General features: G+C 38.0%; 1 protein-coding gene across 19 annotated transcripts in view; it reads left to right on the top strand.

The window, feature by feature from the left end:
• Window positions 1-23273, top strand: part of Tlk (Tousled-like kinase) — a 59443-nt gene that overhangs the window by 13792 nt on the left and 22378 nt on the right. For 14 of the 19 annotated variants that reach the window (XM_076441677.1, XM_076441667.1, XM_076441648.1 and 11 more), the window contains exon 4: window positions 3478-3513. The exons of 2 other annotated variants lie outside the window; for them this stretch is intronic. In XM_076441677.1, the coding sequence (XP_076297792.1) occupies window positions 3478-3513 (36 nt within the window). Of the gene's footprint in view, window positions 1-3477; window positions 3514-5458; window positions 5511-10440; window positions 10514-23273 lie in introns of all 19 variants that reach the window. 3 more of the 19 variants (XM_076441759.1, XM_076441751.1, XM_076441742.1) reach the window with 3 other exon arrangements.

Below are 23273 nucleotides of genomic sequence, written 5' to 3'. Positions count from 1 at the left end.
ATCGTCTACCCTGTATGTACTGTATATGTATGTATACCTATTAAATTTTAATACAAAAGTACCCCATTTTAGCCCAACTTTGTACTTTACTGACGCTAAAATCGTCGTGCATGCGCGGAAAAAGCGCACAATATCTCATCACTGATCGGCATTACCGTGTGCTCGTGGTACATACCACCTAGTGGCCGCTCAGCGACCGTCACTACACACAACATGGCGGTGCTAACCTGCCAAAAACACTGGAAATCGCTCAACTGTGTAAACACTTATAACTTTTGTACCATTGATCCTCCATGATCGACACTTATTGGATTTCTCGCATCTTCTCGTCCAAATCTACCGGATAACAGGAAACAGGAAACATTTATTCGAGAAATTGCAAAAATTTCTGGTTATTCAAGGAAAAGACAAGCAGCCATATAATACATACCACTTTCGCGATACTCTTCTTCTGTGTATGGTCTTTGCGAATTTTAGTAGTACCGGTAATAGTGTAGGAGCTAGAGATGGCGTAAACTGCTACTTTCGTTTGATTCCAATCACAATGATTTTTCACAGTAATTCGTAATTTGCGTGATCGCTTCCGATTGGCGGAGATCGTAACTGTCCTTCGCGCAAGTCACAGAGACATACCGGTATTTCACAGATACACAGATTTCACCGGTATTTTTATCAAATTTATTAGATTTGCAAGACGTTTCTCAAACTATCGTTTGTATTTTGTAAAACTTTATAAATAGCACATACATACATAAAGACAAAATAAATTATCTGCACTTTTTTATGCTATTTCAATAAATAATTAAAAAAGAATTAATTTTTTTTCTCTTTTAAATACTGAAATAAGATACAGAAAAGAAAATGGAATATTTTTTATTTTTATCATTAAATAAAGTAAGTTTGCGGAAAACGTAACGTAACGTAATGTTAAATTTACGTTATGTGCAGATATTTTTATGCGAGCTAAGTGATATTTAAAAAAAAGGACTAATTCAATCGAGATGAAGAATTAAGAGAGCAAAGAATTAAGTGAGCAAAAAATCGTTAATGAAGTTGAAATCATGACCGTGATTCTGCGATCACTGTGATAAATCACGGTTAGTGATTTTTCAAGCCATCATGAGTAGTAGCAGGCTGCCTACAGAACGAAAGGGGATGATCCCGTTTCAAACGGAGCATTACCCCCGCTTATCTTCTACCCCGATCTCTGGGAGGAGGCTCTTTCTAGTTTTTTGAGTTCGGCCGGTATGAAGGAAGGCTTTCACGGGTGTAAACCATCGTCAGAGACGAGCCAGAACTATGTACTACAAATCTAAAGGAGTATAGTTTTCTTTCGATAGAAGGCGACCGATGTTTTTATTCGCAACAACGCACAATCTCTATCCCCTCTTCTTCTGTTGAAGTTGTCCGCGCTCCCCACACCGCTTACAAGGAGAGTCCACGGTAGACGGGAACCGGATTTTTTCCCGAAACTTGCAGTATTTGAAGACTTGCCGTATGCAAATGTATTTTAGCAAAGCAGTAGCGCGCACTTCTCAAGATTTTTCGAGAAAATTGCATTTCAAGTTCTCTCTATACCCTTTCATAAAGAGTTCGCGTTAACCTATGAACAAGAACCGCAGTGGTTGAGGGCGCTTGGAGAAAGACGCAGGTATAATCAATCGGTAGGTCGCTGGTTCGAGTCTTATGACGACATTCATTTTTCTCTTTTTTTCAATTCTAATCCGTTAAATTTATGAAATCTTCTAATAAACAATTATTTTTTAAATAGAAAATGCATGTTTTTTATTTGTGGGTATTGAACAAAAAAATCGAACATAAAAATATTACAGGGTGTTATATTTATTTTATTATTGCACGTTCTTTATTAATAAATAAAAATTACGTGTTGGTATGACACGACCCACAGTGATACTCATCGTAAGAGCATGGGAAACAATAATTTTTTCGGCATCTAGCACATACTGTAAATGTACCGCGTTTTGTACAAGAACACGGCGCGGCGCTTTGAGGATTTCTAGTGGAAAACGTGCTTGATTTTCACATTTATAAATATCTCTCTAGTATCACAGAGCATCTGGTATCTCTAACGCATCTACAAATTAATACAGAGTGAGAATTTTCAATAATAAAAGTAAATATAACATTCTGTATTATTTTTATGCTCGATTTATTTCCCAACGCCCACAAATAGAAAACCTGCATTTTCTAGTCAACAAATAAAAATAACTTGTAAATAATGGATTTTAAGGCTTAAAATTGAGGTAGGTATCAATTTCAAGGAAAAAAAAAGAATATCGGAAGCGGGACTCGAACCAGCAACCTACCGATTACTAGTATTTCTAGCTACGCCTTGGACTACTCCGTCTTCTTGTTAACCTTTTAACGCGAAATCCTTAAAACGCGCGCGTATAAACCGATTTTCAAATGCAATTTTCTCGGAAAATCTTGAGAAGTGCGCGCTTACTGCTTTCCTAAAATACAATTTGGATTTGTCATCTTCGAATACTGCAAGTTTCGAGAAAATCCGCAACCCGCGTCTACCGTGGACTCTCCCTTGTTATAGTGCCAGAACGAGAGACTATGTCATACTCTATTCTTTTCCAACGAAAGATATCGCTGCGTGAACGACCACTTTATGGTCTGCCGCAAAAACTTCATGGGACCCATAAACTCTCGGCCCACTCAAGAACAGTGTCAAGTTAAATAGGTACCCTCATCATCCGCAATACGTCGAAAGCCGTCCCGAGCCATCGACTTAGACTTTAGACCAGGCCTGGCCAACGCGCGGCCCGCGGGCCGCATGTGGCCCGCCATGTTAAATTGTGCGGCCCGCCAGACTATTTTATATTTCCCTTGAAACTGAACTGAATAGAATCAATCTTATGGCACGTTTTGTCAGCTTTAAGTTTGTATCGAATGGTCTCATCGCTAAAACACATAGTTTCCGAGATATAAGCGAAAAACCGAAAAAGGGTACCTTCTACGTGCCCCCCCCCCATGTACACCGCTCACCCTCTAGGAGTAGGGACTTTTAGTATGTTTACTTCCTAACTAGTCCAAACAAAGTCCCAAAGTTAAAATTTGTGTTCCTTCCATTTCCCAATTTAGAGAACCAGCTAACAAAAGATGTGCAAGGTCGAACATAAATATAGATTTACAAAAATTAAGTGAAAGAAAAGATAAACAAATATCTTATTAATTAAGACTCGAGAGTTAATTATACATTGAATTACATAGTATAACAATAAAGTTTTATTCATTTTGTATTTGTATTACATTTTTTAAAAGCATGTTTACCTAAAGTGCGGCCCGCTGTAACGTTACGCGTTATCAAAGTGGCCCCCGTGAAACCATTTGGGTTTGGTCAGGCCTGCTTTAGACGAAGGAAAATTGTTGTATTGTACAGGGTGGCAATTATAAAGCGTTACAGACGAATATCTCCAAAAATATTGGTCATACGCAAAAATGTTTCAGATGCCAGTTGTTCAGTACCGAGGGGGACACTCCAAGGTGAGGTGAAGGTCAACTTTCTCTTTTTAAATGGAATGATATGTTTTTTTATCCACCATCAAATAGTTTAACGAATTTTATCAAGGTTAAAAAACGTCCGTACCACCATAATCTCCCTATTTTTCCCATATTCTACAAAGTTTTAGCTTCAATTTAAACAAAATTTCATCGCTCATTATCTCACCTCTATCAAAAGCTCTTTGATTTTGTCGCCGATTTCGCGTCCGAATTGCCCACTGTGCGCCCGCTCTTAACCTATTTTATTACTAAAACTAAACTCAATTGAGAGAGAAAGAAAAATATTTACACAAAAGCGATTGCTAACAACAATAATCAACTTAAAAAAAACTACCATCCTCCCTTCCTACAGCCCTAAGCACACCCCCCCCCCCTTCCCTAACCACGGACTCCCTCTTCTGGTCGTTCATCGTCCATCCCACTCCTTTCAGTGTCGCACCTTCTCTTCACTCTTCCACCCTCCTCAACCACTCCTTTCCTCCCTGCAAATATAATATTAAGATTTATTAATAAAAAAGAGATAGGATTAAACAGTATGTTAATAAAACATGGCGATATATCAACGAAGAGGAAAGCTCAAAAAATATTTTAGTTTGCTTCTTGCGTATTTGCAGTTCAAAAGTTTTGTCAAGCCAACTTAGATTTTTTTTTAAAAAACCCTCTTCTTTCCGAGATGCTGCCGTCCATCTATGCTTTATTTCCGACTTGATATGTATAGGAAAATTTGCTTCGAATTTCTTCTTTTGATTACACAAGTACAGTTCTCTCGGCATATGTCAACTTTGCATTTACATTGACATTTTGAAGTTGCTGAATAATTGCCTCCATATTTGCCTCCGTGTAAATATTTGAACATTAGATGGCCCTAAAATAATAATAAATGCTTTTAAATCGGGTAAAACATCACTTTAAAAAATATCATTCACGTTTACAAAATCTTATTTTAACGATAACTTATGAATTTGTAAATGTTCGTAACTGTTTTTTTACACTAAGATAAAGCTGAAACCTTCCACTTTCCACAGTGGCTAAACAAACATTACCGGGACGGACCCGGACGTACAACTAATTCCTTCCGATTGTATGTACTTTGAGATTAAAACTGCCTTCAAATTGACTTTTTTCACTTGCTGTTAATTTATTGAAATGAACACATATCTGATTAAAATTGTGTGAAATACACACACCTGTTGCCTGTTACACAACAATATCCATAATCGGTTTTCTTAAAATAACTTTCTTGATTAAAAATTGTACATTTCACTTCGAACGTTGCTAATGCGGACGACACGACGAAAGGCACAAGCACTGTGCTGAATGACTAAACAGTTCAAGTGATCAAGTGATCTTCGTACGGAAATGCCAAATCGGGAAAAAACCGATGGTTTAATGACCCCCCAATATTCAACTTTTCCACGTAACAGCTCATTTTTACCTGGGATGAGTTTGACGAAATCGACTTTTGGCCAGCTAGATCGGCCAAATACCCCACAGTGCGACGCGACGCGACGCGACGATTCGGGCGCCCGAAAATCGGGCGGGCGCCGGACGGCCCGCACATCCCTAAGTCTTCGTATACGTTAAGTTGTGCTTTTTCAAGAATAACTCTTTCGAAGGTCATTTGGAGGTCAACATATTATACATGGTTGAATTTGTCGTTTCATTAGCTGTAATGTTACACTAATCGAAATACGTTGTTCCATTAAAAAAAAAAACGACGATGACCTTGAAGTTTCCAATAAGTTTCCCACTGAACAGAACATTTTCTGCCTGATACATTTTCTTGTATTACTAAAAACAACGGAGATATTTTCGGTGTTAGGGTTAGGTACACCTCACCACCTTGTATGATAATTATTAAATGTGTAACTGTTCACTATCTCTTACGTTATCTTTTTTAATGCGCTTCTTTATTTCTTCCCGTAAGTGTCCGTTGGGGTTCATATCCGGTGACTGAGAGGATGTAAGAAGCAATTGCGGTACGTTTTCCAATCGTTATTTCTTAAATTTACTTAATTACCAGCGTGCATTTTTCTGATTTCGAACAATATTAAAATACCTAACCGTCGAATGGCTGGTTAGGCAGAAAAAAACATGTAATAACTTTCACGATCCGCGGGAACATCTGTCATCTCTGAAATGTATTAGCGTCAGCACTGGAACCGTTATAACAGATTATTATATAGTTAAACCATTAAACTTATTAACCCTTAACGGTCGCGAGTGGCGACCAGGGTTGCCATATGCGAGTCTCGCCAGGCCCACTTACCCTTCCGCCCCTCGCCCAGCTTGTCTGCTGAGTCCGCCCCCCACTCTTTCCACTAACATTGGACGCGTACCCAGGGTCTCCATCGCTAGTACATTCGTACTAGATCTAGTACCTTTTATAAATTTTTAGTGTTCCAGTATGTTCAGCAACAGATCTAGTACTTTCGTAGTGCTTCCGAATAATAATACATATGCGGAATCTCTCGCAGGATGGATTCCGATCTGAAAGTTGTATGTTCGTAGGCGTTCGAGTAAGCATATGAACTGATATGAACCACGAATATAGGAATATATCCATGATACAGTAAATCCTCTATAAACACAAAAGCCTCGGAACGCGGGGGGGATTCGTTTGCATTTATCATAGACGGGACACATGCAACATGCAACCAAATATTGCAAAACCATTGCTAGGAAACGTAAAAGAACGACTTTTGAGGCAAACAGCGGACTAGATTGATCTTTCATCTAGCGATTTTGACTACTAAAAAGCCCCGTCTTTGCATTATCGAGAAATTAGTGTGAGTGTTGACACGCGAGCGTCGCGCATCGTCTGCTGAAAAAGGCCCCCTTAAAGATTTGAAGTTTAATTTGAAAGATTATAATTGTAGAGAGATAAAACGCAGTTTTGAACCTACCTGCATTCACCGGCTTCGGTTCGGGTAATTAAGGATTTCTTATATTCTATGTGGCTTTGATTGTGGAATTGTGGATCGAAGAAATCGAAGTTGGGTAAACTCTCTTTAGAAATGATTTGAATAAAAATTAACAAAAATATATTGTAAGCATCAAATTTCGGATACATAGAGTTCTTGTGATCTTATCATAAATTATTATTATTATTATTTACCGTATGCTGATTTCGCTCGCTCCATATTGTTGCATAACTATACAATAACTATATGTATAACGTTCTATAACTATATATAGAACGATTGTTTCGGCGATGATGATGATGATGATGATGATGATGATGATGATGATGATGATGATGATGATGATGATGCTGATGATGATGATGATGATGATGATGATGATGATGATGATGATGATGATGATGATGATGATGATGATGATGATGATGATGATGATGATGATGATGATGATGATGATGATGATGATGATGGTGGTGGTGATGATGATGGTGATGGTGTTGGAGATGTTGTTCATTAAAATCCAGCGGGTTAACACGCTTTCAACTTTTTAACTCCACTGAACGCACTATTGAACTCTGGCTCTGATTTTATTGACTGAATGTATCGATTGCTGATTAACTGTTACTGATTTACTAAGGACTGAAGACTGAAGACTGACTGTCCTGATGAGGAGCCATCCTTTTATAGATTCATCTATCCATTGTTCTAAGCTTAATCTTTTTAGGGTGGGTGCATTCCTGAACAACTCTTCGTAGTCGCTTTTCTTCTTAATTTGTCGTCTATATTTTGACGGGATGTTTAGTTTTCGATTCGTTTTTATCATTCTCTTGGTTGGATCCAGTGGCTCTACGCGTCCTCCTGGGTAGTTAGTCACCAGTCTATTGTTCATCGATTATTTTCTGCCTTTCTTCTACGCAGTGTTCATTCTAATTTCTTCTGTACTATCTTTTACACTCTTTGGTGATAAAACAAATTTCAACGCGGATGTTTCACTTAATTATTCGCTCGCATAATACAATTAGATTGGGGGAAAAGAAATCCATTATTTTTACGTTATCTCAAGCGGAGAAATGATGGATTTCTTTTTCCCCAACCTATTATTTAATAAAATAGATTTCTTCTTAATTCTATCGCTCGTAATGTAGTATAATATATGACAATTCAATATTAAATATTAACAATAGTATTTAAAATTTAAAAAGTATGTGTTATACATGATTGATTATCAATTATTATCGATGATGGCTGAACCTCCGGACGTGACAATACAAATATATGTATATGTATTTTGATTATGAGAAGTGTCTTACAATTGGATTGTCGCGACTGTATAAGATGGAATTCGAAGAAAATGAGATGAAAATATTATTACCTAAAAATGTACAATGTTGACGCACAGGCAATAAGGGGTCTCGAAGTAAATTTCTAGAATACCAGATAGATTTATATGTATACCGAAGCAACGCGGAATCTATGACGTTTTAACTTTGATATGAAGGGGAAGAATTGAGCCCGATCTCACTGTAACAAGTTGACTCTACGAGATGCAGCACGACGCGACGTGACACGGTTCGTGACTACGCTAGTACTATAGCCCCCGAGAGTAAAAATGTTTATACACCCCTTAAATGGATGGGGTGGTGGTCTATTCATAATCTGAGAACGCGTAGCGCCAGACTCTCGGTTTTTGTCACTTTCCTTTAAATCGGGCCAGAGCTCGATCTTCGTTAAGAGCGTGGTCACACCTTTATAAATAATAAAACGATCACACCTTTTCTGCATTTCCCTGCAAGTTTGACCCTGAATGACCTTCAGTCATAGGTCGTTGAACTCATCTTAAAACGCACTATTTGATGATGTGTGGATAAAAGAACATATCATTCCATTAAAAAAAAAAACAGTTGACCTTCACCCCACCCTGGAGTGTCCACTGGGAAAAATAAAAGTCCCACCACATGATGCCCCCCTCGGTACCGAACAGCTTTCATCTCATACATTTTTGTCTATGATCAATATTTTTGGAGATATTCGTCTGTAACGCTTTAGAATTGTCACCCTGTATATATTGTCTTTATTTTTTTACTGTGTCTCAATTAAGATCTTTTCATTCTTTGCGTGATGGAAATAGATACCGCATTGCTTTACGATATGGCACTACTTTGCATTATCGAACCCATAATAAAACATTTCTTAAACTGGTGTGGCTTCTACCGGGTGACAAGAAATAACGGAGTTAAACATTTCTTATTATAATTCTGTGAAATCGACGAATTTTGAGAAACCAAATAATAATACCAACGATAACATGGACCGTTAGTATTGATATACAATTTAAGAGGTTTCGAAGTGGCCTCCCTTTGAGCCAATGCAGAGGCTCAAACGTGTTTTGAAATTTTTGGCAATGGGCCGCAGCTCTTCTGACGTCATTCGGTCCCACACCCGGCGCAGAGATTTTTTTCAGCGACTCGATACTTTTATGAGGCTGAGCACAGGCCCTGGCCTCCAAAATCGACCAAACGCTGGAGTTCATAGGGTTGAGATATCCGGTGAGTACGGCGGCCATTCCGCAGATGCGATGTAACCTGGAACAACGGGATTTGCTACGGTTTTCAAGTGGTGGATCCAAGGGGTGAAAATCAATCAAGTAGTGTTATCGACGGGACATTCTCGGTGATCCGGAATGGACGTTACAGCAGGATTCCGCGCCGTGCCGCGGCCGCCCACAGGGCGAAAACGACTCAGGAGTGGTGCAAAGCCCATTGTTCCAGGTTTCGTCACATCTGCGGAATGGCCGCCGTACTCACCGAATCTCAACCCGATGGGCAACAGAGTGTGCTCGATTTTAGAGGCCAGGGCCTGTGCTCGGCCCCATAAAAATTTGGAGTCATTGAAAAATGTCTGCACCGGGGGCAGAGTTGGGCAGTAATTATGATAATTACATGAGTGTATTTAATTATGATACATCTTCAATTACATGTGCAACAGTGGACTATAATTACAATAAGAAAACGGTTAAGTGGTCCAAAAGATAAAAATTAGTGGTTTAAAAGAACAATTACACTGAAGTAATTGTTAGACTCAATTACAATTACTGTAATCCTGTTAAGTAATTGCAATTACTCCTTTCACAATTACTGGTTGAGCCAAAGTAATTGCAATTACCAATTACAATTACATGTAATTGCAATTACCAATTACAATTACATGTAATTGTAATTTTATTCCTGCAACTTTAAATTACAGTAATTGGTAAGTAATTGTAATTGTAATTGAAATTGAAATTACATTTTGCCCAACTCTGCGCCGGGAGTGGGGGACCGAATGACGCCAGAAGAGCTGCGTCCCATTGCCGAAAATTTCAAAACACGTTTGAGCCTCTGTATCGGCGCGAAGGGTGGCCACTTGGAAACTTCTTAAATACTATATGGATACTAAAGGTCTATGTTATGGTTGTTGTTATTATTTGGTTTTTGAAAATTCGTCAATTTGACAGAATTATAATAAGAAATGATTAACTCCGTTACTTCTTGTCACCCTGTAGTATAAACAGCTTATACTTATATCTTTTTTTACGATTCGTCCGTTAAGTACAGAATAGTTTCACTGATTATGTTTGTAGTACTTAAAAACCATTTAACATTTTTGTGGATACCAATTACAACATTTTTGATATGATAGTCGTGTCGATCGTTAAGTAATCCTGTACAACACCTGTTTTTTACTATCGAATATAAGTTATGTAACATCGTTGTTTTTAAAGGCAAACACAATAGGATGAACAAACAGCATACATACTAGCAAACTGCATTCATTCGTCGTTACTGTTTTATAAAAATCACGTAAAATTATTTCAATCGTATATGCGAGAGAAAATTCTTCTTCAGTAATGTTCTTTCTGTTTTTATCCGTTTGTGTTTTTAAATTGCCTTATCGTTATGTTTACTTTTCCTTACTATTCAGTCGAAATACTTTCTGTTACATGTAGGTCAGATGAATGGGCAGAACATTCCAGACCTTGTATTTTTTTGGAAACAAATATATTCAACACTAACTTCGAGGTGGGTACTTTACAGCATTTTCATTCCGAAAACATATTTTCACGACGATTATCAGTTGCTCGTTGCATTGTACATGTGTTTAACCACCCGTGTGTACATACACAGTAGTAAATCCTCGATCTTAGAGAAACGCTCGGCTCGGGTCCGTATTCTCTCTCTCTCTCTTGAATCCATTTTTTTGTTTGATTGTTTTACGTCGCTTCCTTCTTTAACTGCTATGGTTATTAAGTGACGGGATTCTCTCTCTCTCTCTCTCTCTCTCTCTCTCTACCCTCCCTCTCCCTCTCCCTCTCCCTCCCTCCCCCCTTTATCGTTGCTCTTGCAACGACACTACTTGCCTCTGGCGGATGCTACTTGAAACGCAGCTTCCGAAAGGCTTCGAGCCTCTTCCTCGTTGCATGCATTCGTCACCGTAAACGAACGTATAGATAGATTTACACGTCTGTTTGCACCGTGCCAAGTCCGTGAAATCAATTGATACCGCAGATCTAGTGCTTCGTCAACTTCGTTCGAATCTATTTTCACCGTTTCGTTATTCGGTATATGTATACAGGTTGACCAGCGATTCATGGTAAACCGATTACATAGAAGGTGATTCGACATGTAAATACGAGTCGAAAAGAAAGAATGCAAGTTTTTCCTCCGTGTCTTCGTTTTCGAGAAAATCAAAGTCGAAAATTTACATGTCGACTTCGTGCATCTCGTTATACATATGTATACTCTTGTTTTCGATCTTATTTGTATTTATGCGAGGTCATTTACTACTATGTTTGTAAATATATACATATACATATACAACGACAAGCTCACAACATTTCAACCAATCTGACAATGAGTGACTGTCTCAATGACCAAAAGACCATTGCTCTCTCTCGTTCTTACCTTCCTGAAAAAAGTAGACCTAAATACATCACAATATCTAATTATCTCCACACTCATATATACTAACTAACCTTTGACTATTATTGAGCTAACAAAACATTGTATTTATAATTGTATACCAAAACTGATCGCTAATCACCTCGATGTTAATGCGACCTTTATCAAAACAAGACTATATGTATATGTATAGCGAGATGCACGAAGTCGACATGCACCGACACTGCACACGATTTTCTCGAAAGGTTATTTTGATCGATCATAAGTTACGATTCATAACAGTTATATCGATGGGAGGAAGCTATTTCTCGATCACTCGTAACAGCTCCAAATGAGAGAAATTTCGACTGGTCATAACTAGACTGCGGATCTTTATGCATTTATAATATGTCGAAATATGCAAAATATATGGAAAATATATGCAAGATGTATGCAAGGTATGTATTTGCTAAATATGTATATGTATAGGGAATGCATTATTTTATGGTTTTATTTATTATAATTTAAATTACAATATACAACAATAGTTTTTTCTATATTGTCGATTGTAAATTGATACCTCTTGTCGTGTTAAAATTTAATTTATACGCTGAAAAAGAGCGGTTTACATCACATGATGTTATAGGGGCATATTTAAATCTAGTAATCTACCCAAATGATGTGCCAGAACCTCTCGTGGTGGTCCTTCAACGTGTTCGCCCTTCAAAATCTTGCTTATTTTTAATAATACATTAAGTGTACATTTCGTTTTAATACAGATTCCATTTTATGTGTAACCATTTTTCCATAATCACCGGGTATAATTTTTTTTTAAATTTTCTATAACTGTAGTGTTACCAAATCTATAGATTCCGTTAGAGCTAAAATCCTATTGTTTCAAATTTCTTCATGGTCTCAGGTAACATTTGGAAATGGCTCTGAATAGATGTTACATTTTGTTGTAAATACTTACATCGCAATGCTTCTTTCGCCGATTGAATTGACCAAGCCTCCTTTTCATCGAACGATTCTATAACGTCTTTTATTCCTTCTAAATGCGTTGCATAAAAAAATGCTACTTCCAACCAGGTTCCCCCCATCTTGTTATTACAGATTCTGGTGACAAAGGCGCATATTTTGTAATTTATTTTTATAAATTTCGACGCGTAGTGGAGCTTTTAAAAATACTTTTATAACAGTTGATATTAATTTATTAACAGAAGGGACATCTTTTAGGCACCTTAGACATCTTATTTATTCTGGCGTAGCATTGAATAGTCGAATATTTATGCAAAATTTATGCATTTATAGGAAAATTTATGCAAGAAATATGCACTTATGCAAAACATATGCAATATGCAAAATAAAAATTATATTTTTAAAATTCCCTATTCGACAAAACAAATTTCTGTTTAGGTCTCAGTTTTTTTTATCTATTTTCGATAAAAATATGCATTTGCATAAACATCCGCAGTCTAGTCATAACAGTTATCGATGGGAGGAAGCTATTGCGATCACTCGTAACAGTTGCAAATGAGAAAAATTCATTTCGACCACTTGTAACAGTTGGATACTCATCCGCAGTCTAATTATTAGACTGCGGATTTTATGCGTTTATGAGAAAAATGGGTAGGTGCAATTTAAAACAATGGACAAATTCTAAAAATCTAATAACATCAATGTATTAGTTGCAGCTTATGAACATTATTGATGAATGAAAGAAATTATTACTTGGCCCTTGTTTGTTGTAGTTGACGCAAACAATTTTTATTTTGCATCAAGTTCCGCGCAGTCTACTAATTACATACGAGTGCTCGAAATAAATTTCTCTCATCGACTAACTGTGTTATGAGTGATCGAAATGAAATTTTCTCATTGATAACTGTTATTTTTGGCCCCTGATTTAAAGTGTGTTGTTCCACCAATTGCGAGACCGACTGTAAATTGTAATTAGAGACGATGTAGACTCGAACGAACATTTGCACGGTTTCTGGAAAGATTCTGGCGTACATACTTTCTTCGCGGTGAAAAAGTAATCCGACATCGCTGGGTGACCTAGCGAGTCTTAGCGAGGGAGATTCATGAAAGCAAGCAAGCAAGCAAGCAAGCAAGCAAGCAAGCTGCTGGTGCATGTCCCCGTATTGATCCTTTCGATAGTAAGTGGGTACTACGCGCATTGTATGGAAGGTTTATACATACACCTACTACCTACCAACCTTGAAAACTAAACACATATGGGCAGACCCGCGCGTTTGACGTTCCCAAAGCCTTTTCGAATTTCAAAAAGTTGCAACGTCTTCCCATTTTGTTCGCTAGTGTCTCGCCAGTCCCATCAATGGCCAACTTGGCCACGTCGTACTCTACTCTTCAAAATTGGTATCGTAGCACATACATACTTTTTTTCTGGATATCGTCTCTTCTCTGACCAACTCGCATGTGTCGAATTATCAAATTTCAAAGTACGAATTAACCATTTCCATGATGATCCGCATCAACACCGGCGAACCACGAGGATTACAAGTAAACTCGCTTGCTTCGTGTAAGCCGAATCAAGCGCCACAACCAGGGGGCCGTGCGGTAGATTTTCTCAGTACATACATACGACGCAACTCTTCGAAATGCCGCCCCTTAACAATTTTTTCCTTTAAAATAATAACCTTCGATTGTGATTTAATGAAAAAGGTTTGGTTTTGGGGGCCCCGTGCTCGTAGCAGAAAATGTTTAGCGTTGGTAAATTGTGCAGCAGCCCTGGCTACCGATAACAGGTATCCTTGCTAAAAAGATAAAGGTCATTCGTAGTTGAATGTATAATGTGTGGCCTCCAAGTTGCACTCTGTGGAAAATTTCCGATTACTTTTCGTTTTTGGATATAACTTTATACATATAGAGATTCTTCTTGAAACTTTCTTTTACGGCGCCCGAAATTTTCACCGCTTAGGCCCCGCGGTCGGCTTCATCCGCCACTGCGGCAAAATGTACGAATACTAATAATGATATCAACTGATATCAACAACCATGTATGTACTACCGTTTTACCCTTCTGACTTGAACTTTAGCAGATTCGTTAATTAAGGATATGTTGTCTAGAATGACAGCCGGTGTAGATTCAACAGAAATTAATAACAGATTTCTAAGTTTTGTTTGGCTTACTGAACTTCTCCGGTAGCCCTTTATTAATTTTAATTTGGAAAAACTTCTTCCGCCACTAGCTACGGAGGTATAGGTAGTGTTAATCAAATCCTCAGAGCTACTACTTCGTTTAAAACATCCAAAGGTTTCATACACGCCCCGACAAAACGATAAGACACCTCTAGATTTCTAATGTTTCTCAATACCAATGATGTGTACAAAGATTTTGTATACTGTATACAGCGGATAACAAAAGTAAGTTAATACTCATATTTTCAATAATGAAATCACGATAACAGTAATATTTATTCACTTATAAGAATAAACAAATTGATTACCTATTTAATAGTAATGTTGAAAACAAAATTTATCACGATTATCACAGTTATCACGATTATCACATTGATCTTTCTATACACTAAATTGATACAAAATTCGGTGTGCCAAAAGTAAGTTAAAGTATCGTTTAATAACACTGTCCAACCCCAAATTTGTTTCACAATTACATTGTGATAGAGTGGTACTTATTGTAGAGTTTTATGCGCTTTAATTTTTCTCCTAGACTCTAGACAAACAGTTCTTGAGAAACAAGACTTCGAAACAAAAAAAATATTTTTTAACTTTAAACAAATATTGTGATGGTATTATAAAAGATATTAAATTGTCCTTTACAGCAAAAGACTCTGTAGATTTTCCCGAATACAGTGATATCTAATACTAATGCTATCATAATTATCAATGTTTAAACATGTTTAAACAATCATTAAAGACGGAGACACACCACTTTTGCAGCAACTTTTCAGGATATTTTTGAATTTATCTCAAAAAATAAGGTTTCAGCGGAAATTGGAACTATACCACGCGCGATAGAGCAGACTTTTATCTTGAGAAATCACCGTTTAAAGTTTGCAACGTCGACGTTTTCTCGCGAACCAGAAAGCAAAATATCATCGCCATTACAACATTAACAATAAGTTGCCGCCAGTGGCGCTCACCACTAGCACTATCTCAACATAAATTGGCCAACCCATTCCGGGTGAAGATATGTGTATTTTGCTTTCTGATTCGGGAAAAAACGTCAACGTTGCAAACTTCAACGGGTGATTTCTTAAGATAACTAGAGGCTATTTTCACCGGAAGGAATGTGAGCGGACACAATATTTTAGAGAACTTTATCAAAAATATTGAGAAACGTTGGAAAATAGGCAATAACTATAAAGTAAGATTTCTGTGAAAAAATAAGACTTTATTAGAATTGACCATGGTATTCCCCTTTAATGAGATTGACATTCACGAACTTGAGAACCCGCAAGAGTTGGAAGGCCATTATAAAATTTGAAACGAATATAGAGTATTAGATTAATAATTATTATATTAACAAACACAAGTGGCCAGTATTGTAAATTATGTTTTACTTACTTTACTCAAATATTTAAAAGTAATTTTTACACAAAATGTCAATTTTTTCCTCGCACAATAATTAATTCGCACTAGAACTGACTTCTAGACCATTGTGCATCGGTTTGGGAACCTAGAATTCAAGAATTCTCTTGCTACTCGTGCTTAACGAGCAGGGCTGCTGTCATGTTGATGCCACATATCATAGCGGTTTTGCAAAGGGACATCTTCCAACAAAATTGGCAAATCTTCTTGCAAAAATTGAGCATATTTTTGTCCTGTCATCGTTTCGGTAATGAAATATGGTCCGATTACTTTTTCATTGAATACCACACCGTAGTACGTTTACGCTCCATTGTCTTTGGTGGTCAATTTCTCAAAGCCAATGTGGATTATCAACGGACCAATGAATGAGCATTCCGTAGATTAATTGAAGCATGATTAGTTTTCCATAATATATTTTTTTGGATTCAGAAAAAATAAGTGTAACTTTGGAAAAAACGCCGAAAAAAGTGGTTTTTATTTTTTTCAACATTGTTGCACCACTCACAAAAATCTGAAAAAAATTGAGCATAATACTTTTGACAATATCTCATTGCTAAATTAATTCTGAAGTGGTACGAGACCTACTTTTATATGAAATCTGCATTTTTTCGATTTTTTTCGTGGTTTTCATTTTTTACAACCAGAGTTTGCAACGGAAAAATATGGAAATGATACCTAATATGTGGCTTGGTATCCGAAATGTGTCAGATTTGTTGCAGAATTTTTAATTATCAATATACATATAGGGAAAATGGGCCAAAAACTGGCATTTCGATTTTTCTCAATAACCACCCCCCTTACAGATGAGATATGGGGCTGAAGAAACTTGTCAGAGAGGGGTCTTTTTGGGTAGGCTATCGAATGGTTCAAGCTCGATTAAAATCTCGCCGGGGGGGGGGGGGGCAAATCAATCTTATGGCACATTTTGTCAGCTTTAATTTTGTATAGAATGGTCTTATTCGCTAGGAACCATAGTTTCCGAGTTATAAGCGGGAAGCCGATAAAGAGGACCTTCTACGTGCCCCCCTGCACCCTGCTCACCTCCTAGGAGTAGGGACTTTTACTATGTTTACCTCCTAACTAGTCCAAACAAAGTGCCAAAGTTAAAAATTGTGTTCCTTCCATTTCCCTCTATGTATACCCTCCTTATGAGCATTCATTGACTGGACTACTTCTGCTCCGACGAGATCATGTCGATGGCCTTCTCTGTTTTTTACTCCAGCCAGAATACAACATCCTAGAGGGCGTAAGAAAACACCGTAGTATTCAAGTGACACGCGATCTTCCATAAGGCTAGCAGTCTTTAATAGTATCTGGTCGGTGCCGCGAAGAAGCGAATCGAATCGAATCGAAAGCTACAATCTAGTAGGAGCAAATGATCGAAGGTGGAACGCGTGGGGATGGGTTGCGAGGTAGCGGGCGGCAATAGCAAGAAGCGAGCAGACCCGGCACCCGGCAGATGCAGAGTCGGCGTTTATAATGGAACACGGTAACAGGAAATGTCTAGAATCCAGCCCGCAATCTGCATTACCGTCCGCTTTTACCGCCACATTGAACTCCTCTCGCCGACTGCTGATATTGTGTATATCGACGCCTCGGCAACCAGGGAAAATGCTTCTTGTCGCCCGATTCCCCTCCGCCGCTGATCCGGCGCGGCGCGGCGCGGCGCGGCGACCGTTCTCGTCAGAACGCGACGCGTCCCTTCTTATCGCGTCCTCTCTCTCTCGCTTCCTTTCCTTGCCACCACACGACACACGCGCGCACACGTACTCCTCTCGATTTATCTGCTTTTATCTTGTATATCTTTCCATTCACTTCTCTTATGAACGTAATCGTTCGTTCCGCTATCCACTTATTTACGTGCTCGCCTAGACAGATGTCCGTTTATCTGCGCTTTATTACTCATCCGTTTAGGTGACTGTTCCGTCAACGATTTGTTCATGTAGTTATACATTTCGATGTATGCATCCACACGCGTTCCGATATTGTATGATATGTATGCAACTCTTATTGCGGCGCTCTCTGTCCGTCGCGTCGGTGTTGCTCGCGTTTCGACCGACTGCCTCAACAAGAAAACCAGACGAAACGGATCTTGGTTAAACAGATACCTACCAAGGCTAGACGCCCACCTGCGGCGATCTGGCTATGAAACCAAGTGAACAGGTCTTATCGCGCAAGACTAGCGTCTTCTTACCGACCGCGACACCAAACTGGCTCTGGTTTCTAGTTGAATCTCGTTGTCGGTTGTCTCTTCGATCTTAGCACATTTTAAGGGGGTAGACTCTGTTGGGAGAATGGGTATGTGCAAGTGACTGGAAACACGTTGAAGAAAATTCTTTCAAAAACTGTTGTATTAAACAGCGCGCGGAAGAACGATCTTAACATTTCGGCCAGTGGACTCGAAGTGAAGAAAGCGAAAGAATGTGGCAGGGACGAAAGAGAAAATCAGTCCCCCACTTGAAATAAGGAAAAGCCCAAGGCTGCATCGTTTATTGCCCTGGCAAGATGTCCGATGACATCTGGTCTACGTTATTCTACGTTAGAGGAACTGCACTGTTTCTGATGGACAACGAAATTCATTTTTGATCTTTGGCAGTTGCATTATTATTGCTAATAATCCAACAGACCCGTTTCCAGGATTGCGAGTGTGCGAGATGCGCCTTCTTATTTCTCATTAATGCAAAGATGGGGTTTCTCAGTAGTCAAAAGCGTCAGGTATAAGATCAATCGAGGCCGCGATCGCCCTGAAAAGTCCTATTTTACTACGTTTTTATTAGCTTGCTTTCTTGTCTGTCTGTCTGTTCGGTACAAATCTTGCAATCGATTTTAAACTAACTTCCCGATGAGCTATAGAGACTTGAATTTTAAACATAGCTCAGAACATAGCTCATAAACTATTAAAAATTTAACCGTTACACCTCCCCGCGCGACGCTCGGTAGTACCCACTCGGTTCCACTCTTCGATTTCTTGCAAAATCCTGAGGTCTTGCACAAAGAAATTGTGCAAGTTTAACGAATTTTCTCAACGTTAAAAAACGTTCGTACCACAATCTCCATAATTATCCCATATTCTGCAAAGTTTCAGCTTTTATTTTAAAAAAATCTCATCGCTCTATCTCATTTCTATCGAAAGTTCTTTGATTTTGACACAGATTTTGTCGGTTTAGCCCACTGTGTGCCGTCCCGAGGCTCGTCTTGTCATCTCACCACAGTAGCTGTCATATACAATAATATACATATAGCTGTATGAAAATAGCTGTGTATGTATGCGCAGCTGTATGCTTCCGAATAATGAAAATTACGCCTCGTAAATATAAAAATAGGGATTTTGAGGGCGATTGAGCTTCTATCTAGCGCTTTTCACTACTGAAAACCCCATCTCATTATCGAGAAATGAGAAGGCGCATCCTGATCTCCTGCAGTCCTAGAAAAACGAGTCTACTCCCTTAATTATTTGTTGCTTCGATGTCTCCAATCGGTTGGCTTTCAAGTGAAAACCAACCCTTATATCTTCGCAGTGGCGCACCCGGAGGGGGGGGGGGCAGGGGGCCAAGTCCCCCCCTTACAAAAAAGGAAATAGAATACTGGAAAATTGGTGAAACTGTAGAACAGCTGTGCTTCCTCTCCGATCTCGATGATTTTTGGATATGGTTACATGTAAAACTCAACATGGCAGTGGCGCGTTACTCTATGGTCAACTTGGGCAAATGCCCCCGGGGCTCCGAACACAAACCAAGATCCAAATTCGACATTTTTCGCCGGAGGCCAGGGCTGGATTAAGTGTAAGAGTAGAAGTAGCAAATGCGGGGGTCCCCGCGCATGCGGCAAAAAATGTTTAGATTCTCAAATCTAGAAACAGTCAACAGTACTTGTGTAACGTTAACAGATACTTTTTCTAAAAAATAGAAAAAGGTCATTCATTGTGTTTGTTTGAAAAGGGGTGCGCGCTACATTTGCACACAAGCGGCCCTGATACAAAGCCTAGGGCCCCGTGATAACATGCTACAGGCCCCGCACTGGCTTAATCCGGCACTGGTTGTGTTGAATTACAATTGAATTACTTCGCGAATTATAATTACAAAGCAATTTTCAGGTATATTGCATTAAATTATTTCGTAATTCGAAATTCAGTCGCTTCGTTCAATTAAATTACAATGTAATTCGATTTTGCAATCGAAATACAATTACCAAGTACAGCCATACCATAGCGTCTCAGAAGTAACAGAGGGGTACAGGGGCGTAAGGGGCGGTTTTTCCCAAGGATAGAACGGCCCAGGCGCATATTCGGCCGTCCGGGGTTGTATGTATATCGCGGTACAGCGTTCACTACAAATCATTTTAATTTTGTCCGTTTTCAAATGTCCTTCTTTTTAGAAACATGTCCATAAAAAGGACACTTTGGGTTATATCCTCTCATTTAAAAAATTTTAAAAACTATGCAAATATTGCATTTATTTAAGGATGTTCTGGAGGTACAATGGGAGACAAAAGTACAAGAAATTCAAAATCCATCAATACATGGCAATGAAAGCCATTCATGAGTATATTTAATGTGATGTTTAGAATTGTATGCTGCGCTAGTCGAAAAACAATATCCAAGGGTGGGGCTCGGGAGAAAGGAACTTGAACAAAACTCTTAACATAGGTAAATCAGTAACGATCGAATCCTCTAGTTCCTCTCTGCGGCACTAGATGGTCGCAGAAGGAAGCCTTCCTGTCACGAACACAAAAAATACTTCTACCCAGCTTCGACTAGATTTTCAAAAAACCGTGATAAATCTTTTACACTTTTTCCCGTCGTCTATTTTCTTTGGTATTTTATCAGCTTCCATGCCGATAAGATATCTCCGATGAGCGACACTTGCAAAGCCAGCGAGGAGATTTACTTCGTTTGGTCAATTACTTAATTGAATACATTTTTCATGAGTAAACCGCGGATTTGTATGCAAAATGAAAATTGTGTACATTAATTTCAAGATACAAGGGGTACGTAGAGATTTATCTATTTTTTTTTTTTACATAGTAATGGAAGTTTTTACCTTAGTTTATGTGATATCGAAGTAACTTTTCTATCTTCCTAGAAAGTTTAATATTGAAAATGAAATGAAGAAAAATTTGCTGCCAACAGAGAGTTAGTTTAATTATTATGTATTAAACCATGATTCGATGTTTTTTTCATCGCTGTATCAAATTCTTTTCTTTTCGCCTATAATCAAGGTGTCCAAAAAATGTTGTCATTACTTGAGAAAGGGGTGATTCAAGGAAAAATTATTCCAAATGACCTTAGGAATCACCTCTTTCAAAGAGATGCAACATATTTGGGACACCCTGTACAATGATTTATTTATGTGTTTTGAAAAACAAGATACTTGAACACATTACGAAACAAAGTTTAGATTGAACTTTATGATTAAATATTGGAAACGTTAGGTGATTGGAAAATTTTCTTTAAAAAAGTACACAGAAGAGGATGTTATCGCTTTATTACTTTACGACACAATTTTCCTTTTGTTATCTACACGATACGCTGTCATTTTCTTAAAAACGCTCTCCAATGATATTGCTGATTTCATTGCTATAAATTTACTCATGGAAAAGCTGTTTGCAACGTAACGAAAAACACGTGGCGAACAATTCGATAATGACATACGAACAATTTGTAAGTGAATTTGTAGTGGAATTTTATGCAAAACAAATTGTTCTATCTTATCTGCAACAAACTGGAGCAAAACAGACATTTATTTTCTTTCTTAATATGTTTAATAAGTTGAAAATAATATTATATAACAGTATTTTTAAATTCTTCTACCGTTTTAATTTACAGCTACCCATTTTTGTCATAAACGCATAAACTTTCTGTTCTATAAACGTAGTTTATTGTGTAACTCATTTTATTAACAACAAAATTCATTCATTATATGTATATAGTTTTCGCAAATATTAATGATGAAATGGTAGATGGTTAGCTAAAGTGGAGAAGAGACAAAACGAGAGAAAAGATGAAGATATAAAATGATTTATGGTTCGTGTGGAAATCAAGTCCAGTTCATGGCCGAGAAGGCTGAAGTTAATGAAATTAATGAATTACTTGGAACTATTGTATTCTTTCACCATTTAAAATGTACAGTGTGCGCCAGAAATCGTGGTACAACCGGACGGGAAGTAAGACTACATGAAAAAGTAGGAACAAAATTTGGTACAACATTTTCTAATCAGAAGCTTTGTTCTCGTTAAGTCGAATTTGAAAACGCAGCGAATACGTGTGCTATTAGATAGGAATCGTCTGACGCGTGTCTGACCATGACCATCCGATTCTACTTCCTGCATATGAACCTGGATAGATCTTTAACTCTTTGCACACTCGGATCTATTTTAATACGAAAACTAAACATTTCTTCGGACCTAGAATATTTCCATTCTAGGGTAAACTGTATATAATGATTGGCACCCTAAGCCAACATCGTAGTAAAAATCTTTTTATCTTTTTTTTGAAATGTTCAAACGAGCTTAACTTTCTGTATTATTATAAGCTAATAGAGAGAATTCATCAGCAAAATCAAACAGTTTCACGAGTCATAAATCTTTTATTATAAGATATGTACCACCCATAAGTAATCAATTAGTCCAGTCAACGAAAAGTTGTAGAGGGAAATGAAAGGAACACAATTTTTAACTTTGGACTAGTTAGGAGGTAAACATACTAAAAAGTCCCCACTCCTAGGTCCCCTTTTTCGGTTTTCCGCTTATATCTCGGAAACTATGTGTCCTAGCGATAAGACTATATTCTATACAAAATTAAAGCTGACAAAATGTGCCACAAGATTGATTCGATTCAGTTTTTCGTTATCTCGCATCCGTTTCCGAGATATCCGCGCTCAAAGTTCACTAATAGTGAAAGAGAATATTTTTGCCTCACGTTATTTGCCTTATTTGACTATGTAGCTAACTCTTCGGCAAAATTAGCGAACTTTGAGCGCGGATATCTCGGAAACGGATGCGAGATAACGAAAAACTGAATTGAATCAATCTTATGGCACATTTCGTCAGCTTTAATTTTCTATAGAATAGTCTTATCGCTAGGACGCATAGTTTTCGAAATATGTATAAGCGGAAAACCGAAAAAGGGGACCTTCTACGTGCCCCCTGCTGCACTCCCCTCACCTCCTACGAGTAGGGACTACATTAGTATGTTTACCTCCTAACTAGTCCAAACAAGGTCCCAAAGTTAAGTTGTAAAGTAAAAATTGTGTTCCTTCCATTTCCCTTCACACCCCCCTTATGAGCATTTCTTGACAACATTTTTTTTTTAAATAACATTTTTATTTTTTAA

The sequence above is a fragment of the Lasioglossum baleicum genome, chromosome 2 (genome assembly GCF_051020765.1).
Source record: "Lasioglossum baleicum chromosome 2, iyLasBale1, whole genome shotgun sequence".
NCBI lineage: Eukaryota > Metazoa > Arthropoda > Insecta > Hymenoptera > Halictidae > Lasioglossum > Lasioglossum baleicum.
This window is presented reverse-complemented; position numbering and strand designations above follow the sequence as displayed.